Source organism: Ictidomys tridecemlineatus, chromosome 16 (genome assembly GCF_052094955.1).
Source record: "Ictidomys tridecemlineatus isolate mIctTri1 chromosome 16, mIctTri1.hap1, whole genome shotgun sequence".
Classification (NCBI taxonomy): domain Eukaryota; kingdom Metazoa; phylum Chordata; class Mammalia; order Rodentia; family Sciuridae; genus Ictidomys; species Ictidomys tridecemlineatus.
The window spans coordinates 41,531,063-41,557,996 of record NC_135492.1 but is presented as its reverse complement, the minus strand read 5'-3'; the positions used below and the strand labels follow the sequence as shown (position 1 = coordinate 41,557,996).

Here is a 26,934-nt window from a genome sequence, read left to right as displayed (position 1 = left end):
TGTATATTTCATATAAATGAAATTATGAATGTGGTCTTTTGAATATGGCTTCTTTTATTTAATGTGTAATGTTTCCAAGGTGCATTTCGCTGTGGCATGTACATGTATTTTAACCTTTCTTTTGACTAAATAATATTCAACTATGTGAGTGTACATTTGTCCATTCATCAGCTCATGTATATATTCACTGTTTCCACTTTTTGGCTGCATGCATAAAGCTAATGGGTCTATTTGTATGCAAGTTTTTGCTTGAACACCTGTTTCTAGTCCTCTTGTGCTTTGCCACCAAATTACACCCCCAATTCTTTTCTATTTTTTAGTTTGAGACAGGGTTTCACTAAGTTGTTGAGTCTTGCTAAGTTGTTGAGATTGACCTTGAACTTGCATTCTCCTGGCTCAGCCTTCCTAGTCACTGGGAATAACAGGCTTGTATTATTGCACCAAGTTTAAATTTTTTGTCAAAAGTCTTAACTGATTCCTAGTGTGGTTAAAACATTTTGCATTCCCACCAGCAATCTATGTGTTCCTCCATTGCTCCATATCCTCACTAGAAGTTGGGTTGTCCAGTTTTTGCTTTTCAGTTTTAGCCTTCCAACCGGTATTACATTGTTTATTTGTGTTTTCCTAATAACTAGCAACGTTGAGCATTTCTTCACATACTTATTGGCCATTTGTGTATCTTTGAAAAACATCTAATACAAGTCTTTGTCCAGTTTTTAATTGGGTTTTGTTGTTGTGGAGTGAAAATTTCCTTTGAAAATAAGCTAACTTTTGGGAGGGAGTTGTAGCTCAGTGGTAGAGTGCTTGGCTAGCTAGCATGGGTGAGGCACTGGGTTCAATCCTCAACGCAACATAAAGATAAATAAATAAATGAATGTATTGTGTTCATCTAAAACTAAAACAAATTTTTTTTTTTTTTTTAAAGAGAGAGTGAGAGACAGAGGGGGACAGAGAGAGAGAGAGAGAGAGAGAGAGAGAGAGAGAGAGAGAGAGAGAGAGAGAGAGAGAGAATTTTAACATTTATTTATTTTTTTCTTAGTTCTTGGCGGACACAACATCTTTGTTGGTATGTGGTGCTGCTGAGGATCGAACCCGGGCCGCACGCATGCTAGGCGAGCGCGCTATCGCTTGAGCCACATCCCCAGCCCCCTAAAACAAATTTTTAAAAAATTTAAAAAAAATAAAGGTTAAATTCTTAAAAAAGAAAACGAGCTAACTTTTTAAAAAATGTTAAACAATACCTTCACTGTAAAAACAGTTAAGGCAATACAGAAATTTGGAACTAGTTTGAGCAATACTTGCTAAGAGATTAAGAGCAAGAATTCTAGAGTCACACTCTCTGGGTTCAAGTCCTAGATCCACCTCTAAATTGTTGCGAGTGGCATTTTTTGAGGGAAGAAAGATATTTAACTCCTTTGAGACTCAGTTTCTCTGGCTTTAAAACGGGAGCGGCCCACACACTTCACAGTGGTTGAAACTGAAGAGATGGCGCATGTGAAACGATAATGCAGCGTTAGCACAACGAAGAACTCCACAAACGCTACCTACTGCTCTGACAAGCGACAAGGCCCTTAGCTCTTCCCACATAGTTTGCGGAATATCTCGTCCTCAGTCGCATAGAGCTTTCTACGCAAGCCCGTTTCTCCACGACCTTGTCCTGGCGCCCGCCCCTAGTGGAACCGCCTTGACCCGCAGCCCGACTTCCGTTTCCGGAGGAGGTGAGGCGACTTCCGGCGGCGTGACCTGAGCGCAGGGCCTGCAGGGTGACGGAGCCGGAAGGGTCTGTACAAGCGGCCGGTAACCGGGCGGCGGGTGGAAGTGGCTCTGCAGCCTTGGGAGAGAGGGAGATCCAGCTCTCGTCTTAGCGGGAGTCGGACTTCAGTCCTGTGTCTTGGCAGATCCCATCTTACTGCTTCTGCCTGGCCTTCACCCTTCCGCGGGACTCGCGTCCGTGGGCCCAACGGGTGGGAGTAGAGAGACGTGGGTTCTGCTCCAGTCTGCGCCACTGGTTAGCGCGCTCTGATCTTTGACAGGACACGTCTTCTCGCTGGTTTCAACTGTCTTTTATATAGAAGATGCAGATCCTGTTCACAGTAATAGTTCTTTAAGAGCAGGAACTGACATGCTAGCGTTCAACACTATCGCCTATCCTTGGCACAGCACAAAGCCTAGATACTCTTGACAGATTAAGTTGTTTTGAGTCATAAACCCTTTGAAAATCTGATGAGAGATATCGATCCCTCATCTTAACTCCTCCCTCGCCCTTTTAGCATACACCTATGCTCAAGTACAGTAAATTTGGTTTACTTTTTCAGATATTTCAGAGATCTGTCTATCCGTGGATCCCAGAGTCAGGCATGTGGTAGGCTTTCAAATATTTAATGTTATTAGTAAGTGTTCGGTTATTCTTTTAAATTCATGGGTCACCGTATACTTCACAAGAGGGAGGACGATAGGTAACTTATTAATAAGTTTTAATCATTGACCATAAACTGCTACTCTCACTTAAATCTCCCAACAATTTAGGAGAGAGATTTATTTAATTCTCATGAGCTTGGGATAATTAACTTGCTTTAGGTTATTCCGCCTATGAATGGAAAGAGGCAAGAATTCAAACCATGTCTATCTGAAACTCCAAAGCCCTGTGTTCTTAATTGCTAGCTAAAAGGACAAGGTTGAGCCAGGTGTGGTGGTGCATGCCTGTAATCCCAGCAACTCAGAAGGCTGAGGCAGGAGGATTTCAAGTTCAGGGTCAGTCTCAGCAATTTAGTGAGGTCCCAAGCAACTTAGTGAGACCCTGTCTCAAAATAAAAAATAAGAAGGATTGGGGATGGGCTGAGGTGTAGCTCAAGGGTAGAGCACTTGCCTTGCATGCCTGAGGCACTGGGTTTAATCCTCAACACTATATGAAAATAAAAAAGAAACTGTGTCTATCTACAACTTAAACAATATTTTTTTAAAAAAGGTTGGGGATGTGTCTCAGTGGTTAAGCACCTCTAGGTTCAGTCCCCCAGTACCAATACATAAATGAATAAAACAAAGGACAAGATGTAAAAATATATTTCGATGTGCTGTAGCAGCCTCTATTTCTTTTGTTAACTATTATAGTTATGAGATGACTTTAATCATCATAGATAACCCCAGACTAAATATTGAATGCTGTGAAATACTTATCTGTCTCCTTTTCTTCCATGGTTCCTGTATTGCTTGTTTAATAATGATAGCATGTTTTACAACCTGTACATTATGCCATTATATATTCTACTGTTTTAACTTTGGTGAATACTTAATCTATGCATTGACTGAATATGGCTGTATTGGTTATGTTGCCTTGTTCCTGCCCCCAAAACAGATGTTTTTTATTATAATTGAAATATGAGATGATTTATGTTTGGGCTTTATTTCTTTTTCTGTACTGCTTTTAAAGGGATTGTATTAGTGACCTTGGAGTCATTGCTGACATGTCTGACATTCAAGAAGCTACTAACCAGCTCCTGGATGTGAATCTTCATGACAACCAGAGATCTGTACCAGTGACAGAAAGTAGCATCAGAAGTGAGTCCAAGAATCTCCATGTCACTATTGGAGCCACTGTTCCTACTGGCTTTGAACAAACAGCTGCAGAAGAAGTGAGAGAGAAATTGAGGTCACCATGCAAAATCAGCAAAGACCGGGGCAAGATATACTTTGACATTCCAGTGGAAAGTCTGGCTCAGGTTTGAATGAAGTAGAATATAAAATAGTTTTCTAAATTGATCATTTTATGCTTATTTACTATAGACCCCTGCTCTTCTTTGCACTTTCCTAGATTAGGTGATTTCAAAATATCACTGCATTTTCTGTTTGGTACTGATTTGTAAAAGTCTCACTACGTTTTTATTGTATTCTATATATTTATAAAATTCATTTCATAAATATATTTCAGTTTTCTATATTTTAGAAGTGACAGCAATAGTTTGAGATGGTTGAATTCACTGAAAAGAATCCTATGGAACTTAGGAAGAAATTCTGAATAGTGGCTATACTTTTTTTTTATTTATCTCAGCATCTAGTTGAGGTTTATAATTTGGTGATAAAGCATAAAAGCAGAGGTTTTCCTTCAATCTGTGTCAAAGATGTTTTTGCTCAAAAGTATTTAAGAATCACTACACTGAAGTGAAAGTCAGCAAATTACTCACCTACTATAACAAAAGCCATGATACATTTCATTACTACACAAGCAACATGAGGGCATGGGTTGTTGTCTGGGTTGTTTTTTTTTTTTGCCAGTATATCCCAAGCACTAAGGGCCTGGTATATAGTAGGCACCCTGGAAATATTTGTGGGATGAATTGGCAATCAAGAATTTTTACATCTAAATTTTAGTTAATACCCTCAATATCTTCATGAAGATAGGTACTGTAGTTGACTTCATGATTAAGCTTATGAAGACTGAGTACCTGACCCACATTCAATTGGTCATTGCTGAGCTGGAGTTTAAATCCATGCTCTTAGCGACCGTAGTACATGGTATCACCATAGAGAGCCGTGAGGGAAAGATGTAAAGCTTCACTTGATTTTCTTCATTTTTCCTTTTTCCCAAAAATTCATGTTGCCCACATAACAATTCAAGCTTCTATCATTTGATCTGTCCTTCTCTTTCTCCAAGGAAAAGCATAAACTGGTAGGTAACTGAACAGATGGAAGACTAAAAGATAGGGCATTTTTTAAATAAAAAATATAGATATCAGGATGGGATTGTGACTCAGTTGTGGAGTACTTACCTAGCATACATGAGGCACTGGGTTCGATCCCCTGCACCATATAAAAATAAACAAATAAAATAAAGGTATTGTGTCCATTTACAACTCAAAAAATATTTAAAAAAATTATATGTAGATATCAAGTGCTTTAAAACCATTGTACTAATTTTTAAAATATTTAATTGTTGATAGCTTGTGTTACTCAAAAGCTTTTTCAGAAATTAGTTTCCAACAGTTTTTTTCTCCCCAGGTTCATTGTCTGAGATCAGTTGATAATTTATTTGTGGTTGTTCAGGAATTTCCAGATTACCAGTTCAAAAATACAAAGGTAAGCTATCCTAAACATGATAACTGATTTTTTCCATCTTCCTAAAAGACATTATTTCTACTTTTTCACAGTCTGTCTGTCGTTTAATATTACTATTGCTCTTTGTTTTTATTTTATTTTTCTAGTACTGATAATTGAATCCAGGTCATTTCACATGCTAAGCACATGCTGTATCGTTGATCTCTACTCTCACCCCTACTTTTATAATAACTAGTCAGACTTTCTTTTATAGTAAGAATTCAAAGATTTACTGACAGTTCATCTCAAAGTTTGCTTTTAAAAATCAGTGTTGAGGCTGGGTGCGGTGGTACACATGGCATAGGCCTATAATCCCAGCAGCTCTGGAGGCTGAGGCAGGAGGATCTTGAGTTCAAAGTTAGCCTCAGCAACAGCCAAGAGCTAAGCAACTCAGTGAGACCCTTTCTCTAAATAAAATATAAAATAGGACTGGGGATGTGACTCAGTGATCAAGAGATCCTGAGTTCAATCCCCTGGTACAAAATTAAAAAAAAAAAAAAATTAGTATTGAAAAATTATTTGAAGAAAAAAGAAAAATTATTTGGCTTACCCAAGATGTAAACTTTAAATGAGCTTTGCTAACACATACACACACTCATTTCCAAAATAAAATTGGTTCCACAGTGAGAACTAAAGAACAAGTGATAGTTTGTGCCATCTACAAATAACACTTCCTCACTATTCTGTTTTTTCCCTGTTTTTTTCTTTAACTTCATTTCTTAAAATAAAATCAAAGTAATATTTAAATACTCCTTCAGTTGTTAAGACAACAGCCTTGTCTTCAACATGTATTTAGCATCTGAGTCCTAAATATTCAGCTGCTGCTTAAGCTGAAGGTTGAAAATAGATTGCAGTACAGCTTTAGATTTTTTCCACATTCATTTTTGGTCAGGTTTCTAGAGTCAGATGCTTAAATGCTTTTTTTTTTTTTTATCAATGTTATTCCATGTCTTAGAATTATTCTTTCTTAAAACAGCTGTGAGTCAGGTACTGTGCTGTACACCTGTAATCTCAGCCACTAGAGAGGCTAAGGCAGCAAGATCACAAGTTTGAGACTAGCCTAGACAACTTAGTGTCTCAACAACTGTCTCAAAATAAAAAATAACAAAGTCTGGTGATACAGCTTAGTAGTAAAGCACCCTATGATCAATTCTTAGTACTACACAAAACTAACAACAACAAAACCCAACTGGGAGGGTTGGGCATGATGGCTCCCAGCAGCTCAAGAGACTGAGGCAGGAGGATCACAAGTTCCAAAGCCAGCCTCAGCAAAAGCCAGGTGCTAAGCAACTTGGTGAGACCTTGTCTCTAAATAAAATACAAAATAGGGCTGGAGATGTGGCTCAGTGGTCGAGTGCCCCTAATTTCAATCCCTGGTACCCCCACTTCACCCCCTACCAAAAAAAAAAACTCAACTGGGATATGCTGCTTAAAAACCAGACACACTGATATGAACACATAGTCTAGAAAAAAAATAAAACTAGACCTTAAAGAATTCACACTGAAAAACAGATTAAAAGTTTATTAACTACGAATGTACATTCAACGCTAGTAACCTTCAGACTTTGGTTAGTTATTGCCAATTGAATCATACCTATGAAACTAATGGATAACAGACAATCTATAGACAATTTTTGCTGCTAAGTATTTTGAAATTTTGATAGTCAATACTATACATACATACATGTTAACAGGTGGTTTTTGTTTTTTGGCTTTTTTTTTTTAATTTATTTTTTAGTGTAGTAACTGGGTATTGAACCGAAGGCCTTATGCGCCCGGCCTTATATGAGTTTTTAACAACTAGTTAATACATGTACTTAGAATGCACTTGTATAAAGACTGAAAGGATATCAGTGGAAAGTCTTTGTCCCTTTATCCCCATGCCATGAAGTTTCCTCACAGTAGGCAACTGCTATCACCAATTTCTTGGGTATTCCTCTAGAGATATTTTATGGATATATGTATTTCATTTACTTATTTACTGAAATGGAAGCATAGCATACATACTGTTTGGCTGGGTTTTGTCACATTTACATTATACATTTTGCTTTCTATTTTTAAAAAATCTCTTTATGCACTTTTTTTTTTTTAAATGTACTCAGGTTCTTTATTTTGATTTCTTTCTTTCTTTTTTTTTTTTTTTAAAGAGAGAGAGAATTTTTTAATATTTATTTTTTAGTTTTCGGGGGACACAACATCTTTGTATGTGGTGCTGAGGATCGAACCCGGGCCGCAAGCATGCCAGGCAAGCGCACTACTGCTTGAGCCACATCCCCAGCCCTTTATTCCTTTCTTGAGCAACTTGTTTTTGTTTTGTTTCTATCATGCATGTGTTTTCTAATAGTTTGGAATATTCCTGTCTGGTTCAGGCCATTACTTTTATAACTTCAACTTGATATTTTGTACTTAATCTACTAATTTTCATGTGGTTTTTTTTTTTTTTGATTTCCTACTAAGAGCAAAGATGAAATTGATTATTTTTCTCTTCCCTCTACCTTTCAACTTTATTAATTTTCGTAGTATTGACCTTTATGCCTTTAAATATATTTTATTTATCAAGTCTAACTTCTGTTCTTTAACCTTAGAGATGAGGAGAGTAGCATGCTTAAATTATTTCTCATCTTCTTTTACAAAAACCCTTCCAACCACATGCCAATTTATAATGTTTACCTCTGTTTTACAGTTATAAACCCCACAATTGTTTTTTGGGTTGTTTTTAGTACTATAGTTAAATAGTGTGTTCCTACCCTAGTTATATTTTTCTTTTTTATCTTTTGAATGCATGCATGAAGTCAGAAATATTTGTCTTTGACCTTTATATTTGGTTAATAGTTTGGTTATAAAATTTGGAATTTTTTTCCTTAAAAATATTATGGTCAGGGGTGGGGTTGTGGCTCAGTGGTAGAGTGCTTGCCTAGCTTGCATGAGGACTGGGTTCGATCCTCAGCACCATATAAATGTAAAATAAAGATATTGTGTCCACCTAAAAACTAGAAAATAAACATTAAAAAAAAAGTATTATGCTCATTCTCTTCTAGCATTAAGTGTTTCAGTGGATCATTCAGGAAAAACTGTTACCATCTGGGCATGGTGGCGCACGCCTGCCTGTAATCCCAGTAGCTTGAGAGGCTGAGGCAGGAGGATCTCGAGTTCAAAGTCAACCTCAGCAATTTAGTGAGGTGCTAAGCAACTCAGTGAGACCCTGTCTTAAAATAAAATATAAAAAAGGGCTGGGGGTGTGGCTCAGTGGTTAAGTGCTCCTGGGCTCAATCCCCAGTACAAAAATTTTTTTCTTTTTTAATTTAAAAAACAGTTACCAATTTCTTGTGTTGTTTTATGAATATGTGTTTAATTTACTTTTTGTGTGTGTGTGGTGCTGGGGATTGAACTCAGGGCCTTGTGCATGCAAAGCAAGCCTCTATGGTCTGAGCTATGTCCCCAGCCTTCATTTACTTATTTACACAAATAGAAGCATAGTATACTGTATCTTTGCTCCTTGAAGACCAGATTTTTTTTTTTTTTTGGTAGCTTCAAAGTCTAATAAGTTATTGGAGTGTGTTTCATTGTTGACAGTTCCTTATCAGGATACATTAATCCATTTATATTTCTGGAAAGTTTTCTTGATTAATTGAATATTTTTTGTTTTATCATTTTAAATCCCTTTTTTAGGGAAACCAGTTATACATATGTGGGATCTCTTTTGACTCTATTTTATATTTATCATTTTCTATCTAATTCTTTTTAAATTTTTTGCTCATTGTCATTTAATTTGCTTTGCTTTCCTCCACACTCTTTACTGTGTTTTCAGTGGTATCTTTTCTGTTTCTTAAATGTTTATTTTTTAGTTGTAGTTGGATACAATATCTTTAATTAATTAATTTATTTTTATGTGGTGCTGAGGATCGAACCCAGGGCCTTGCCTGTGCCAAACGAGCACTCTACCACTGAGCCACAACCCCAGCCCCATTCAGTGGTATCTTACATGTGTTACTGTCAGTATGGTCTGTGCTAGTTTTATTTTTTCTATTCCACTTTTAAGTATTTTCTTTGAGTTCCATTTTCTTCTAGTGGCCCTCCTCGTTTTCTTTCTGCTTTTATATCTCTGTTTTGAGCTCATATTTACAAAGGTATTTCCTCATTTCATGTTTTTGATGTCATTGGTTTTTTTTCACATATTTTATTTGTGCACTATAATTGTAATGTCATTGTGTTTGATCAGTTTTATCTGCTCTCTGGCATTACTGCTTTTTGACTGCTGTTTGTTTCCTGTTCATGTTTCCTCTTTTTTCCTTTTATTACTTTCATATAAGTCCTGTGCTGACAGGTTTTGATAATTGCTCATCTTTTAGTGAGGGAGTTCCTCTTGGACCTGCTATGTGTAAACTGTTCTTGTGGTGGGAGAAGCCATGTAGGTGTTCCAGGCCAGAGGGAAATCTTTCTTGTCAGACACATAATTATGGGTAAATGAGTTATTTTCTTTCTTCTTCTTCCTCTTCCTTAAAAAAAAAAAAAAGAATATGGCTTTATTGAGGTATAATTTCCATTCAATTGAATAAGCTTTTAAACTGTACTTCTCCTTAACCTCAAGGGATCAGCAGGGTTATTCATAAAGCACAGCACAATTGCCCTCTGTATATCCAGTTTGATTCAATCAACTATAGGTTGAAAATATTTGAAAAATGTTGGGTTCTTTACTGATAACAACTATTTACCTACCATTTATATTTTATTAGGTATTACAAGTAAGCTAGACATGATTTTAAAGTGTACAATAGGATATACATAAGTTATGTGCTAATTTTGTGCCATTTTACAAACTGTAGAGTTTGGTTTGTGCAAGATCTCCCTGGCTCTACCTTATCAACAGACTGATTCCAGCAATTATAGCATGTCTGTGAGATCTTTGTTCAGCTAACATTTTTCTCCCCTGCTATTGCTTGGTACAAACGGAGTTCAGAAAAGCTCCCATGTCCTTCTTTCCTGTTATTTCAAACAAAATTTGTTTGCTACCTGCTTTGTAGACTGTGCTTTACCCTTTGTCTGAGATCTGTAGACCTCCTCACTCTCCATGTCTTCCTGTACATTCTGTTTCACCTTTACTGCCCTTAAAAATCCTTATGTTTTATTTAGTTCAAGGTTATAAATACTGCATTGATTCAATTAAGATAAGAGTTACAGGGGCTGGGATTGTGGCTCAGTGGTAGAACACTCGCCTAGCACCGGTAGGACCTTGGTTCGATCCTCAGCACCACATAAAAATAAAGACATTGTGTTGTGTCCATCTACACCTAAAAAAAAATATAAAAAAAAAGATAAGAGTTATATTTGCTTTTTTTTTTTTTTAAAGAGAGAGAGAGAGAGAGAATTTTTAACATTTATTTTTTAGTTCTCGGCGGACACAACATCTTTGTTGGGATGTGGTGCTGAGGATCGAACCCGGGCCGCACGCATGCCAGGCGAGCGCGCTACTGCTTGAGCCACATCCCCAGCCCTGCTTTTTCTTTTAAAACAGTTTCTAAAGTTCCTAAAGATTCTATGACACCATGTTAAACCAACCAGTCCTCTAGAGGCCCTTTATAATAAGAAAGTTATTTGGGGCTGAGACTGTGGCTCAGTGGTAGTGTTCTTGCCTAACACGTATGAGGCGCCCAGTTTAATCCTCAGCACCACATAAAAAATAAAGAAAGGTATTGTGTCCATTTATAACTACAAATATTTTTTTAAAAAAAGAAAAAGAAAGTTATTTGTAAGTAGAATTGACTTTGCTAACCCTGAAGTTTGATATTGTGTCAGCAGGTTTCAAGTTTTGCCAAATCACAGTTCCGTTGGTCAGCACTGATTTCTTTCTACTTTGATCTTTGTAACATACACTGTATGTTATGCAGTGGCACATGCTTGTGATCTCAGTGACTGGAGAGGCTGAGATAGGAGGATCACAAATTCAAGGCCAGCCTTAGCAATTTAGTGAAGCCTTAGGAGACTTAGCAAGACACTATTTCAAAATAAAAATTAAAAAGAATTGGGGATTTGTTTCAGTGGTTAAAGCGTCCCTGGGTTCCATCTCATATAAAATAACAACAACAACAACAACAAAAACCCCGTATAGTATTAATATCTGTGCTGTGTAATAGAACTTTCTGATGGAAATGTTCTATATGTTTGTTTCCAACATGCTAACCACTAGATGTTAGTGTGTATAATGTGGCTAAAGTAATGGAAGAACTGTTTAATTTTCTTTTAAGTTTAAATCATTTAAATTTCAGTAGCTACATGTGACTAGTGGCTGCCCTATTGAACAGCATTACTCTATACTTCCCATTTTAACTTTTAATCACATATAATTTAACAGCTGTTTATTGACCACCAGAACTATTCTAGGTGTGTGACTTATAGCAGAGGTCAAGATAGATAAAGTTCTTTCCACCATGTACTTACATTCTGGGAGGAGCCTTAATGGTGAACAGTACATAATCTTAGTAATCTTTACAGTGCTCAGCACTGCAAGAAAATAAAACAGTAAGAGAATGACTTGTAAGGACTTCTTTAAATAGAGAAGGCCTCTCAGGATGTGCCTTTTAAGTTTAAGTAATGAGAAAGGGGTCTACAATGCAAAGAGACCATGCAAAGCAAATATCTTCCAAGCAGAGGTAGGGAGAGAGAGTTAGACCTGAAACGTTGTAAGAGAAATAGACAGAAGTCAGAGTAAGTTGGGCTTTGTGACAAATTTAGATTTTCTTTCAGTGGAAAGCTGATGAAGGGCTTTAAATAAGAAAGGGGTATTGCTAGACTGTTTAAAAAGTTGACTCTATTTAAAAATTAGAACATTTTTTAACCACATAAGTTTTTTTTCTTTAAAAAATTTTTGTTTTTTAAAGTAAATACATAATACAAACTAAAATTCAAAAATTCCAAAAGGAAGAAGAAGATAAATGTCATCCCTCCCCTGCCCTTTATCTACCTACTTCTACTCTTCAGAGATAATTTCTCACAGCTTAAATTTTAATAGTTTCTTACTGCTTAAATTTTAGCCACAGGATTGTGGCTCCGTAGTAGAGTACTTGCCTGGCATGTGTGAGGAACTGGGTTCAATTTTCAGCACCACATATAAATAAGTAAATAAAATAAAGATCCATTGACAAATAAAAAAGTATTTTAAAGAAAATTTTAAAATTAAAAAAAAGAAAGAAAATTTTTACCTTAAAATCCTGCTTCTGATCTAGCATTTTGTCTTAGGCTACCCTTCAGTGGCTTAATATGTATGTTTCCTTGTCATTGAGATTTGAATTTGCTTAATTGAAGTCATTATTTTATTGACTGAGAGAAATGAATGGGTTTCATTTTTGTCATTTATAGGAAGAAGTTTTAAAGGATTTTGAAGACTTGGCTGGAAAACTCCCATGGTCAGATCCTTTAAAAGTATGGAAAATTAACACCAGTTTCAAGAAAAAAAAAACAAAGCGCAAGAAGATAAATCAAAATTCCAGTAAAGGGAAGATTGATAATGGACAAGGAGACAAATTAGATGAGAGAGATGTTAAAGAATTCACCAACAATGATTTAGATTCACACATCTTAGACTATTATGAAAATCCAGCCATCAAAGAGGAGGTATCAACATTAGTAGGTGATGACTTGGCATCTTGCAAAGATGAGATCGATGAAGGCTCAAAAGAAGAAACTGAGCTTCAAACACTAAAGTTTAGAGTCACATGCAACAGGGCAGGAGAGAAACATTGCTTTACCTCAAATGAGGCTGCAAGAGATTTTGGGGGTGCTGTTCAAGATTATTTTAAGTGGAAGGCTGATATGACCAACTTTGATGTGGAGGTAGGTGCTGGCTCTGATTCAAGAAGATTTTTGTAGATTTGTAGACAAACTAGTATCAGGGGCAATTAGCCAGGGAGGATGTGGTTACAAACAACATGTGCTGTGGAGAACCATAGATCTAGATCCAGATTTTGACTCTACAATTATATAAAATTGGACGAGATTGAGCTTGTTTTATATAAAGCCAATACACCTTTAAGGTTGCACTGAAGGTTAAACAAGAAAATGCATTTAAAGTATTTGGTGCAATACCCTGGTATATGTTAATTGTTCATTAGATGCAAGAAGTTATCAAGACTCAAGTTTTCTAATTTCTGATCTAATGCTTTTCCTCCATCATGTGGATTATCAGATTGTAAAAGTCAACTAGAATTTTAAGAATGTGTTTTTGTGTGTCTGGTTGTAGAGTTTTGCTATTTAAAAAAAGAAATAAATAAATAAAATAAACCTCAACCTCAAATCAGAACATCAGGGCTAATAACATTCATCCTAGAGCCAGCTCTCCTTTCTTAAATTCTGCTAGGTTCCCCTACCCTGATACCTCTTTTTAGCATGCTTAGTCTCTTTGTAATTACCCAGTGGGTCATTCATATGTGGGCAATAGGAACTAGAGCTTTTAAAATCTCTGACAAATTAAAAGGCCCCTAACAGCTTACATTTTTACTAAGATGTCATTTCTGTTACTTTTGGGACATTTGAATCTGGGGCAAGTCACTTACTGCCTTTGTTTTTTTTGCATGTCAGAGAACAATTCTCCATAAAGCTGGCATGAGAACGAATAGGATAACTAAAAGAATGATGTCCAAAAGTCAGCAAGGTAGCTCAGAGGACAAATTCTGAAGCCAGGCTACCTGTGTTTAAATTTCAACTCAGTTGCTATATGATTATGGGCTAGTGACCTGATATCTTTGTGCCTCAGATTCCTTATCTAGCTTGGATGGGTGAATATGAAATGAGGTCATGAGGATAAATTATGTAGAATAGTGCCTTGCGCATAGGAGTGTCAGCTGCTGTTATTGGTAAGATTATAATGAGGAAATTTTAGGTGAAAGATTGGGAAACATTTTATTTTTATTTGTAGTTTGTTAGGAAATCATATGGCAAAAAATAGTACGTTGGAGATCATATTGCTAAGTGAGTCAGATTTTTGAAAATACTAAGAAAACAATAGATTATAAAGCAAATGTTACACTGTTATTCTGGGTGAAGAATAATTAGGAGTTCATTATGCTAGTGGTCTTGTAGCACTTCTGTATGTTTGTATGTTTGAATTTTTTTTCCAAAAAAGTTAGGAATTTAAATTATATTTAAAAGATAAGCCTTCACAATTCATAAACATAAAATTGGGAGAAAATCTGGTTATAGTCAATTTATAAATACAGAGAATGAAAAGACTAAAGTAAATTTTAAAATTAATCACTGCATAGTATATACTATATTATGTGAAATTTAAAAATTGCTGAAGCTAATTTGTAGTGGTGAGTATTGACTAGGAAGGGGACAAGAGGATTCTCCTAGGATCTGAGAAATATTCTATATCTTCATCAGGGTATCAGGGTAGCAATTATGTAGTGTATATATAGGTAATATAAACTCACTGAGCTGTATACTTAAGACTCATGTAGGGGCTGGGGTTTTGGCTCAGGGGTAGAGCACTTGCCTAGCATGTGTGAGGTACTGAGTTCGATCCTCAGCATCACATAAAAATAAATAATTAAGGGCTGGGGATATAGCTCAGTTGGTAGAGTGCTTGCCCTTACATGTACAAGGCCCTGGGTTCAGTCCCTAGCAACACACACACACACACACACACACAGTTGAAGTAAATACATAAAATAAAGCTATTTTTTTAAAAAAAAGACTCATGTACTCTACAGTGCAGAGTATACCTCAAGAAAAAAGTATAGGGGCTGGGGATGTGGCTCAAGCGGTGGCGCGCTCGCCTGGCATGCGTGCAGTCCGGGTTCGATTCTCAGCACCACATACAAACAAAGATTTTGTGTCCGCCAATAACTAAAAAATAAATATTAAAATTCTCTCTCTCTCTTTAAAAAAAAAAAAGGAAAAATATAAAATCCTACAAAGTATCAGTAATAAGAAACTGGGGACTATGGCACATTGATGTAATCCCAGCCAATCAGGAGGCTAAGGCATGAAAATCACAAGTTTGAGGCCAGCCTGAGACCTTGAGTTTGAGATCCAAACCCTGTCTAAAATAAAGAAGGGTTGAAGTTGTAGCTCAGTGGTATGGCCTCAATCCCCAGTGCCACCAAAAAGTCTTAATAAAAGTACAGTTTGAACAAGCTTGAAACTCACTTCTGACCTAACTTAATTATAGGTTCTCTTGAATATCCATGATAATGAAATCATTGTGGGAATTGCATTGACTGAGGAAAGTCTCCACCGCAGAAATATTACACATTTTGGACCTACAACTCTTAGATCTACTCTTGCCTATGGGATGCTCAGGTAAGGGAGTGTATTTTTTGCTGTACAGATCACAAGTGGCACCTTCCTTTATATTTTCCCTTCAAAACACTGATATATTTTTTTCTTTCCTTTCGTAATGTGTTGGAATTTAGTGGATAATGTAAAGGATTAAAAAACTAATGATCTGTTTCCTTCCTTAATATCTAGTATTGACTCCTTGTAATACTAAAAATATCATTTAATCAGTTTCTCAGTTTTCTTGATTGTTAAATTATGGTAATTAGTTTTCATCTGCCTCTTGAATGGCATAGCTACATTTTTCTTTAGAAAGGATATATTGTATGTTGGGAGATAGAGCAGATTTTATTTCATTTATGTGCAGTAAAGCAGATGAAAGCAAAGATTTTTAGAATGTGCATAATGTGTAACTGAATCTAGAAATTTATTCATATTTTTAAATGTTAATACTGAACAGCAATCCAGGAATCATCCTGGAATTTTCCAATTTTCAGAGTGCAAGACCTAGTTTTCCCTTTCCTTGGACATTTTCCCTTTTATTGAGTGCTTCCTTCCACCACTCAGACATTTATCTTTTCCAAACTTCTGATTTTGAAACTACAAAATGGGTTTAATGTGGAGACTTTTCAAAGGATTATTAATGAAGATTAATAAGATATCATTGTGTGTGTGTGTGTGTGTGTGTGTGTGTGTGTGTGTGTGTGTGAGAGAGAGAGAGAGAGAGAGAGAGAGAGAACAAGTTTTGTTTTAGTTTTTGTTTTTTTGCAGTGCTGGAGATCTAACCCAGTGCATGCTAGGCAAGCCCTCTACCACTGAACTATGTTCCCAGCCCTCAAGATACCTATTATATGCAGTGCCTTACATGTCCTAGTAGTTAAATGACTATGTCCTTCCAATCTTTGCTTCCTCTTTTATTCTGCTCCTCATATTTCAGCAATATCAGTTCAATGACAACAATAGAAAACTGGTCCCATCTGATTAAGGAAGAGTTCCTAACCTTCATTCATTTAACAGACATTATCTACCACCAAGTATTATTGTAGGAGCCAGGGGTACAGAGAGTTATTTTGGGTGCAAATATTATGAACTTAAGTAAACTACTTTAGAATAAATAAAGTGATGATTATATCAGGGGATAGGTTGTTATAAGAAGTCATGTAGAATCCACCCCAAAACAAAAGACAAACAAAAAACCAGAAAGCCATGTCTTAAGAATAGAAACTAGATTATGGAAAACCCCCAGTAACCTAAGCAGCTGCTTTTATCTCTCCTGAGAGCCTGTGGGCTCTTGACTGTGCTCATCTGTGCACATTGCTGCTCCCTCATATAAATATATATTTTCCCATTTCAAATGACCAGCCTGTATTACTGAGGGCTTCTTACTCTTTATTCCAAATTCTTGGAAGAGAGGATGTGAGTGACGTAGTTCATCAGCAATGGGTCTGCCAAAGACTCTGTTGCAATATGTTGAGGCATAGGAACAAGAAGGTAGAGCTGCACCCAAGAAGCTATCTTAGGAGGGATATAATTACCATGCATGAAGTAAGTAATGTCACAGAATATGAAAAGATTAGAAGGACAAGAGAATGGAAGAGAAACTTAATGTAGATTGGTGTTCCTTCAAGCTACTGTGATAGGTCCTTAATCTTTTAGCTTTAGGAATCATTGTAGAAGCCTTACCTTTTGGTTGAGCCTCTTCTCATAGGCTGTGTTTTGTGTTTTTATTCTCTAGGCTTTGTGCACCTCAACCTACTGATATAATAATTGATCCAATGTGTGGAACAGGGGCAATACCAATAGAGGTAATAACTTTTCTTTAGTTTTTAGATGAGCATGCAATCTGTCCAGAATGTTATTTAAAGTATACAAGGACCAAGAGACCAGGTAGTGATATCTACTGACTGGATTACAGAGAAGGCTGAGAATTATAAGATGGTGAGCACCCTTTCTGTAATAAATAATCCAGTAGATTGCACACGAAAAGATCGTTGAAGGCATAAGCATAAAGTGGAGGAAAGCATTTTTCATCTCTACATAGTAAGATTCTTCTTTTAATCTATTTATGTTCCTGGAGTGAATAAGTATAGTGTTTAAAAGGGAGATCTACTGGGATGTAGCTCAGTGGTAGAGCACTTGCCTAGCATGCACAAGGCCCTGGGTTCCAGCCCCAGTGCTGTGGGGAGCATGGGAAACAGCAGTATCTATAAGCATTATTTGGATTTTTCTGGGAAGGCTGACAAGGCTGTATACCAAATGCTCTTAAATAGCTTTCACAGTTACTGTGATGTTGAGAAGATACATAAAAACCACATAAGGCAAAGCAAGAAATGAAAAGGTATTTTCTAAGTAGAAAACATTTAACAGAGTTTCAATGAATCAATATCATGTATGCATTTAGAAAAGATTTAGATGGGCTGTGGCTCAGTGGTAGAGTGCTTGCCTAGCATATGCGAGGCACTGGATTCGATCCTCAGCACTGCATTAAAAAAATTAAATAAATAAATAAACAAATAAAATAAAGGCATTCTGTCCATCTACCAAAAAAAAAAAAAAAAAAAAAAGAAAAAGAAAGAAAAGATTTAGAAAAGGAAGCTCCAGTAAAATAATTTAACCTGTGTGAAACATAATAAATTCTTCCATATAGTATACCAAAAGCCAGCCGGTAAAACTGCAGGAAGATCCCACAGATTAAATGAATAGGCAGAAACTGGACAGATAATCAAGTTCAAAGCAACCCACAAAGAGAAAAATAATCCAGACCGTAATTAGAAAATTATATATCCATGATTTGGGAGTTAAAATCCAGGAAGGAAATCATAGTAGTGACTATATGCTCTGCTAATAACAGCTAGATAAATTACTCTTGAGACCTGCATAGAGAAAAACCATTTGTGGTCAAGAATAATTTGGGAGCCAGGCATGATAGCACATGCCTGCCTATAATACCAGCTACTTGGGAGGCTGAAACAGGAGAATCAAGTTCAAGGCCCACCTCAGCAATTTAGCAATATTAAAAATAAATAAATCGGGGCTGGGGATGTGGCTCAAGCGGTAGCGCGCTCGTCTGGCATGCGTGCGGCCCGGGTTCGATCCTCAGCACCACATACCAACAAAGATGTTGTGTCCGCCGAGAACTAAAAAATAAATATTAAAAATTCTCTCTCTCTCTCTCTCTCTCTCTCCTCTCTCACTCTCTCCTCTCTCACTCTCTCTTTTAAATAAATAAATAAATAAATAAATAAATAAATAAATAAATAAATAAATAAATAAAAAGAACTACGGATGTAGCTCAGTGGTAGAGCACCTCTGGGTTCAGTTCCCAATACCACAAAAAAAAAAAAAAAATCTGAAACAAGACACAGTGGTGTTCTACAGTGTTAAACCATGATGTCTGTAAAATATCAGGTAAGGCTACTATATCAAGAAATGTAGCATAGAGCTAAAGAACAGAATCAAAATGAAAGCAAAGAATTTTTTTGAGCCACTTCCATGTAGACATAAGGTACCAAGGTACAAGGTAGGAAAACCTAAGCTGAGATATGATCAAAGTGAAAATTGTAAAAGGATTCACAAGGTATAAATGCAGATTTGTTTATGTAGAATATTTGCTTTAAAACTTGGAAGTACTATAAAATGCATCTTCTTCTGAAGTAGAAAATCCAGATTCATTTTTTTTTCAAAATATATTGGGGAGTCAGAATCATGTGAAAGACGTTTTAGACACTGTAGGTTCCTTCTATCTCCCTGCCCACCCAAATTCTGCCATACTTCAACATCCCTTTTGTTTCAAGTCACTGTAAGATTACAGACTAGAGTTGTCATTACTCCAAAATGTCTAGGCAAAATAAAAAGTTATGAAGTACTGTATTCATGGAGGGGAGGTGTGTTTCCATTCACAAAGGATATAGTGTTCGTTACTCTCTGATTTCATGTTCTGTTAATTTGCATAGAAACATTGTTCAGCCTCAGCCTAGGATAGTATATCACCTCATTCCACAAATGATATGTGACAGCTTGGTATATAAATACCATGTTCTGCTGACATGTTTTCAATTTTAAAATTATAAAATCCTTTCAGTGATAGAGTGATTATCATTCAGAAGCCTATCTTGCATTGGTAATGGCACTTTATTTTGAAACTGTTAAATGTTCAAATAGATAAGATTAACTCCCACAATCCAAAATGGTTATGGGTTTGGTCAGTTCTGTTTGGACAATTTTTTTTACACCATATTTATTCAGGGACTATAATGCCTTCTGTTTACCAGAGACTGCTGATTGAGGGATTGAATGAAACACTAGTTCTGTCCTAGGGATTTACAAGTTTAGTTGGGAGGCAGACAGATATGAACAATTCGAAATGAAACAAGCACTGTGATAGAGGTATGTACGCGTGCTTTTGAAGGGGTGTTTGAGAAGATAGTTGGGAAGTTGGGGTTGATATAGAGGGTGTGACATTTGAACTGGGTCTTAAAAGATGAATAGGAGTTCAGCAAGCAAAGAAAGAACAGGAGGCATTTCTAGCAAAGGGAACAGCAAAATTGACAACAAGCTTTGTTTTGCCACTTCAGAAAAGCACTGGGTTGGATTGTCTTGTTTATTGACAATGACTAAAATAATTTCCCCTTTGATATTTTTTTTTTTGCGTGTGTGTGTGTGTATGTGTGTGTATATGTGTGTATGTGTTTGTTACTTCTAGTTTAAAATACACTCTTGTCTTTTTAGGGGGCAATGGAATGGGCTGACTGTTATCATATTGCTGGTGATAATAATCCCCTGGCTGTGAAAAGAGCAGCAAATAACATCTCATCTTTACTCACCAAGAGCCAGATGAAAGATGGGTAAAATTTTAATTTACAAGATTTTGTAGCATCTAGGAAATTACTTTTCATAATGAATTATGAATTCCTGCAATGGATAGTGACCTTGCCATTTTCTAACCTTTTATGTCTGTCTTCCTTTTTCTTTCCTTGTTCATACATCTATTTTCTCAAAGACTACTGTATAGATTCATTTCATTTTCTCAAGTTTTTAAATACATGTGTTTTTACAGTCTACTTTAAATGACTGCATAATATTTCATTATTACAATTTAGCCTATCTCTATTATTTGGGACTTCAGAGAATCTGAGTTGTAAAAAGACCTGAAAAATCAACCCCATGATTTCTATGACTGACCTTTTTTTTTTGGTACCAGGGACTGAATCCAGGGGCACTTAACCACTGAGCCACATCCCCAGCTCTTTTTGTTTTATTTTGAGATAGGATCTCCCTAAGTTGCTTAGGGCCTCACTAAATTGCTGAGGCTGGCTTTTAACTTGTGATCCTCATGCCTCAGCCTCCCAAGTCACGGGGATTATAGACATGTACTACCATTCCTGGATCTCATCCCCATCATTTCTAAATGTTCTATAGGAGATTCTGACCAGTGGCCCTCTGTCCTGCTTAAATACCTCTAATCACTCTGCCCCTGAAGGCTGTTTATTTTGTATTGCACGGCCAAGTACTAGTCATTTCTTTTAGTGAACGTTTCCCTGTATACCTTTCACAGATTTGCTTTTATTCTCCCACTTGAGTCCATCAAGAAAAAAATTATCTCAATGTCACATCATGACAGAAATCAGATATATGAAGGGCTATAGCCCACCCCCCAAAATCCTCTCTTCCTTTAGGAAAACATTCATATACCTTTCCCTCCCTTTCTTAACATGTGTATTCCTCACTGTTCTTAAGGCTAAGAGATCTAAGATCACATTTGGTTCTTTGTAAACGGCTTCTTACTAAACCATGCCTTTGATATTCTTGGTTTGGAAGTCTATTTGCCTTTGGGAAAATTTGTCTGTTATCCTTTTGAGATGTATGTAGTTTAAGTATTTTAGACCCTAGTCTACTACTACAAATTCCATTTGATACCATCTGTGTCAGCTTTTCATCATCTTTTGAAAGTCTTAGGTGAGTTGGGAAGAATTAGTTGTAATATCACTCACTTGGCCTATAGTTTCTTACCAGAGGCCTCATCATAAGTCTGTTAATGTCCTTCATTCTTTGGTAAAACTGCAGAAGATAATGGTCAGCTGATTTGTTAAGTCTTACAGATGCTCTACATCCTGAATATATCACACAGGAAGTCATTATATCCCACAATTGGCCTTCAGAAACAGCTGCCTCTATTAATAGTGTAAGGTTTATATTTTTAAGTAGAAATCAATGTTTTTTAAATAGTCATTTTATATAGATATTCCTAATTAGTACTATACATGGTATATGTCTGATACTATTTTATATCTATATATTGATTATTTCCTTGTCTGATTTTTTTTTCCCCTGATAAAGCTTGCTAGTCTTTTGTTCTTTCATACACTATTTGTTCTTTGGTTTTCTTTCTTTCTTTTTTTTTTTTTAAAGAGAGAGTGAGAGATGGAGAGAGAGAATTTTTTTTTATATATATTTTAGTTCTTGGCAGAGACAACATCTTTGTTTGTATGTGGTGCTGAGGATGGAACCCGGGCCGCACCCATGCCAGACGAGTGCGCTACCGCTTGAGCCACATCCCCAGCCCCTTTTATTGATTTTTAACATTTTTGGTCCTGGGGCCAGAACCCAGGAGCTTAGGCTAGACTAGCTCTCTCCCACTGAGCTATATCCTCAGTTGTTCTTTGGTTTTATGCTAGTGCTTGGGTTTTTTTTTTGGGGGGGGGCAGAGGAATTGTAGATGGACATCGTGTCTTTATTTTATTTGTTTATTTTTTAATGCCTCACACATGCTAGGCAGGCACTCAGCCACTGAGCTATAGCCACAGCCCCTAGTGCTTGTTGTTTCTTTTTTCCTTTTTTTTTAAAGAGAGAGAGAGAACTTTTTTTTAATATTTATTTTTTAGTTTTCGGCGGACACAACATCTTTGTTGGTATGTGGTGCTGAGGATCGAACCCTGGCCACACGCATGCCAGGCGAGCGCGCTACCGCTTGAGCCACAAGTGCTTGTTTTTAATCCCTATTTCACATTTACAGTTTTTGTTTTCCCCAAGTTGTACATTATGTACTATTAATCTTTTTTAATTATGAAAGGTTTTATTAAAGCTAGTTTTATTCTGATAGCTAATGTTGACCATATCCTATAGTTTTATAATTATTTTTGTTACTTTCCAAATCTTTGGTGATGCACTTGTTTCCCAAGTCATTTAGGACAGTACTTTTCAAACATTAATATATATATGAATTACTTGAGGATCCTGTTAACGTTCAGATTCAGCAAATGTGAAATGAGACCTGAGATTCTTTTTTAGCAAGCTCCTGGGTGATGCTTATGCTTCTCTTCTGTGTACCAACTTTGAAGTAGCAAGTTTAGATCATTTTATATACACAGGTTTCTTAAAACTCTCTTATTATGATGAATGGATTCTTATGGTACACTTTTTTTCATATTAGGTTTTGAGGCTTAAGCATATCAATTTTTTTCCAGACTGATAAACATTTTAAACAAATTATTTCTCTTCAAGTTTCTGAATATTTTGTTGTTCAGGTTCTCTGGAATTTGACATTTTGTTGATTTAGCCTATGCGATTTTCTTTTTTTTTAAAGAGAGAGGGGAGAGAGAGAGAGAGAATTTTTAATATTTTATTTTTTAGTTCTCGGCCGACACAACATCTTTGTTGGTATGTGGTGCTGAGGATCGAACCCGGGCCGCACGCATGCCAGGCGAGCGCGCTACCGCTTGAGCCACATCCCCAGCCCCTAGCCTATGCGATTTTACAATCTTTTCGATTTTACAATCTTTTCGTTATAACACATATTTTCAATAATTGCTTTTTCATTATGTAGATTTGCCTTTATTGAATTTTTGTAAAATTGTTCTTATTCAGTATTAAAACCCTCAATTTCTGCTCATAATCTTTGATTTGCTTTAGTTTTTAGCCTGTGCATTATTGCCTATTAGTTTCTTAAAAGTTTACTTTATCTTAATGGGGAAGCTTTAAATCTTTTATATTTATTGTGATATTCGTTCTGGCTTCCATCATGTTTTCAGTCTTACTTTTCTTCTTTGGTTTTTTTAAAATACAGCATGAGGGCTGGGGATGTGGCTCAAGTGGTAGTGTGCTCGCCTGGCATGCGTGTGGCCTGGGTTTGATCCTCAGAACCACATAAGAACAAAGATGTTTAATATTAAAATAATTACATGATTACTTATTTTCTATTTATGTACCAATTTTATATTTATGTCTAATACTACTAGATTTATCATACTTTATTCTTCAGATGTTAACTCATAATCTTTCTAGTGGTAATTTTTTTCCCAGTTTATCTGTTTCATCAATAACTATACCAGTTATGTAATTTACTGCTTTCAATGCTGTAAATTTGTCTCTTGAAGTTCTTTGTGACAAGCTCATTTTCTCCAATCTGTTTTCTTGAATTGTATATGAAACAGATGTTGACATCTTTTGAAAATCAGTCTTAACCATTTTTTAAATTTACTTGTATATTTTCCCTTTCAGTCTTTATAATAGTTTTATCTTATGACCAAATGCTTTCTTCCTACATTTAAGATTATTGATGTTCTCATTGTTATTCTTAGTATTTTATACTTTGTTATGCAGTCTCTTTTAAAGAAAATTATTTTTAAAAATTTCATTACTTCAGAATATGTTAAAGCATATTAAAGCACCTATATTCCTTCCTTTGTCTCCACAGCAAACCATCCTGGGGTTTGCCCATTGATGCTGTGCAGTGGGACATTTGCAATCTTCCATTGAGAACTGGTTCTGTGGACATTATTGTAACAGATATGCCATTTGGAAAAAGGTAAGAACTGTTTTTTTGAACAACTTTTGCCAGGCTTGGCAGTGCATGTCTGTAATCCCAGCTATGAGGAGAGCGGGAAACGAAGCAGGAAAATCCCAAGTTTAAGGCCAGCCTGGGGGTGACATAGTGAGACACACTCTCAAAAATAAGATTTAAAGGATTAAGGATAGAGTGATAGAGCTCTTGCTCGAATGTATTGAGGCCCTGGGTTCGATCCCTGGTAAACACACCTCAATGTTTTATTTCACCATTTTTTCTAGTCCTCATTTGTCTTCTAAATTTCAACTTGAGCTTATTCTAAGTCAGAATATAAATTTTCAGTTCCTTTTAAGACTTAGAGGAGCCATTTTTTTAACTGAATACTTTTAATATGATGACTCACTCATTTTGTTTCTTCTGAGAATTCACGAATATATATTAACTACATTTTGATACTGCCCATCACAGGAGACTCATTTTTTAAAATTACCTATAATTTACTTCCTGTTGAATTACATAATCATACTTCATATTAAAAGGATGAGGAAGACTTGATTCTGATTGTCCCTCAGGAAAAATGATTTGTAACCACTAGTTTGGTTTATATAGTTTGCTTAATATATCAATTAAGAGGACAAGTTGTCACTTTTTTTTCTCTGTTAAAAAATATGTACAATTCTAAGTTATCTATTCTCATTTCACTGCCATATAATGGCAAAGCTCTAGCTTCTAAAAGGCAACTATCATCCTTCAGTATGCATGAAATTTTGTTCAAAGTCTTAGATATTTATCTTTTGCAATAGTAAATGGTTGGCTTATCACACTTTCTTTTATAGGATGGGCTCCAAGAAGAGAAACTGGAATCTTTATCCAGCTTGCCTTCGAGAGATGAGCCGTGTCTGTAGACCCGGGACAGGCCGAGCTGTTCTACTTACTCAGGACAAGAAATGCTTTACCAAGGTGCCTATGGCAACTTTAAGATCTTAAAGTAAACCTGGGATATTAGTTTGAGTAGGATGTTTTCTCTTCCCCTAGTGTTTCTTAATTGGTAACTAAGATCCCTGGTTACTTTAGAAGCAGATTGTCAGCCTGATTATTTTATGTTTTTTGTGTGCACACAGGCATTATCTGGAATGGGACACTTATGGCGAAAAGTGCATACAGTCTGGGTGAATATTGGGGGTCTTCATGCTGCAGTTTATCTTCTGAAACGTACACCCCAAGCTTTTGTTCATCCTGTGGAACAAGATGGAGAGAGAGGAACTCCTTGGTAATGCATAGGATGAAGATGATTATTATACTTTTCAACACTAGGAATGTCAGCATGAAGAACTTTAGAGAAAAAGTTATTAACAAAAGTGCAGTCTACTATTTAAACAAGTCCAAAGCTCTTCTCCTTGGTTAGCAAAATACAAAGTAATGTAATATAACTTTAAAAGAAAACATATTCCTTGGGGATATTTTGAAAAGGGTAGCTGTGCAATTAGTATTTTTCTTACACTGCTTTAAAGATGATTAGGGAAAAGCTTACCAAGGTACTCTAGGATCTAGGTTTTAGAATGTTTTATTTTTATTGTGTCAAGTGGAAAGCCACCTTGGCCCAAAGGCAGAGAACATAGTAATCTTAAAATAGTGTCTTAAGCTACATCTTTCTACCTATGCAGCTTTGCTATTTAGTAGCTCAGTACTCTTTACCTCAAACTCAGAAAAATGAAGCACTATTACATTTTGTGAATAGTATTTGCCCCATGACAAGATGGAGTAGACCTATAGGAAAATTTACCATCTGCCTTAAAAAGTAAAGTATGCATGTTATCCAGATTAATATACAGAACTAAAACAGAGGGGTAGAATTTATGAAAGGGTTTGCAAAGACACTTTACTATTTTTTTTTTTTTTTAACAGTACCAGAAACATAGATAGCTGAGGTGTGGGACCTACAAGCCAAATCAGTTTACAAGTCTGTTGTTTTTCAAGGCAACCATAAACATGTCTTCAGTACTTTTTTTGTTGAGAGAAAAAAATTAGTCTATGTTCAAATGAAAACTTAATTTATGGGCCATCTAAGTTTGTTATTTCCTCGTGGATTATTTTTCACATTTAGTTGCTTTTCAACTCACAGGAAGTTCTTCCTGAGTTTTGTGGAAAGTGAACCTCAATAGTCAGTCCTAGTAAAATGGTGCTTCCCTGGGATAAAAAGTAATTGAGGTTTTATGTGGAATTCTTTTACAGTGCCCAGTTTATTTTGAAATATCTGGCTGCATTCAGCTTATATTTTCAGTGTCATTTTAGTAATATGATAATACTATTCCCTTTTGATGTCTCCATTTAGAATAAAAGGACAGTATTCTTTGAGAGAACTGCGTTCATTGTTTGTTCTTGAATTGGAAGTAAGACATTTTTATAAAAGTTTTATGTCCCACACTGGCATTTTTACCATTATCAAGAATTCATAGCTGCATTATAAAAGGGTTGAACATTAACAACTTTTCACCTGTGACACACCATTTAAATTTCAAACTAAGCTGGTCAGCAGCAGTCCATAGAACCAGAAAGTACAAGGACTCAGACTGTTTTCACCACTGTTTACCAAGTACCTGCCACAGAGTGGGCATTTAATATTTGCTGAACAAATAATATTTCTGCATATTAGCATAAAGTAAATATATCAGCTTTGTGTTTGATTCATCATAGCTTTTTTTTGGTACTGGGGATTGAACTTGGGTACTCAACCACTGAGCCACATCCCAGCCCTATTTTATTTCGAGACAGGGTCTCATCGAGTTGCTCCT

At 36.0% G+C, this 26,934-nt stretch overlaps 1 protein-coding gene and 1 long non-coding RNA gene across 2 annotated transcripts; one reads left to right on the top strand and one right to left on the bottom strand.

Moving 5' to 3' along the window:
• Positions 1-967: 967 nt before the first annotated feature.
• On the bottom strand, positions 968-1,824 carry LOC144371176 (uncharacterized). The gene is made up of 2 exons (XR_013431328.1): positions 1,549-1,824; positions 968-1,149 (listed from the first exon to the last, which is right to left on the bottom strand). It is a non-coding gene; the product is annotated as an uncharacterized LOC144371176 (long non-coding RNA).
• On the top strand, positions 1,764-26,502 carry Thumpd3 (THUMP domain 3 tRNA guanosine methyltransferase). Its single transcript, XM_021732051.3, has 11 exons — positions 1,764-1,780; positions 2,316-2,362; positions 3,428-3,716; positions 4,993-5,070; positions 12,442-12,915; positions 15,254-15,384; positions 17,096-17,165; positions 20,089-20,204; positions 24,053-24,163; positions 24,979-25,102; positions 25,264-26,502. Exons 2-11 carry the CDS (start codon positions 2,358-2,360, stop codon positions 25,414-25,416), a joined length of 1,551 nt encoding a protein of 516 aa, XP_021587726.1. The 5' UTR covers positions 1,764-1,780; positions 2,316-2,357; the 3' UTR covers positions 25,417-26,502.
• The last annotated feature ends 432 nt before the right edge of the window (positions 26,503-26,934 follow it).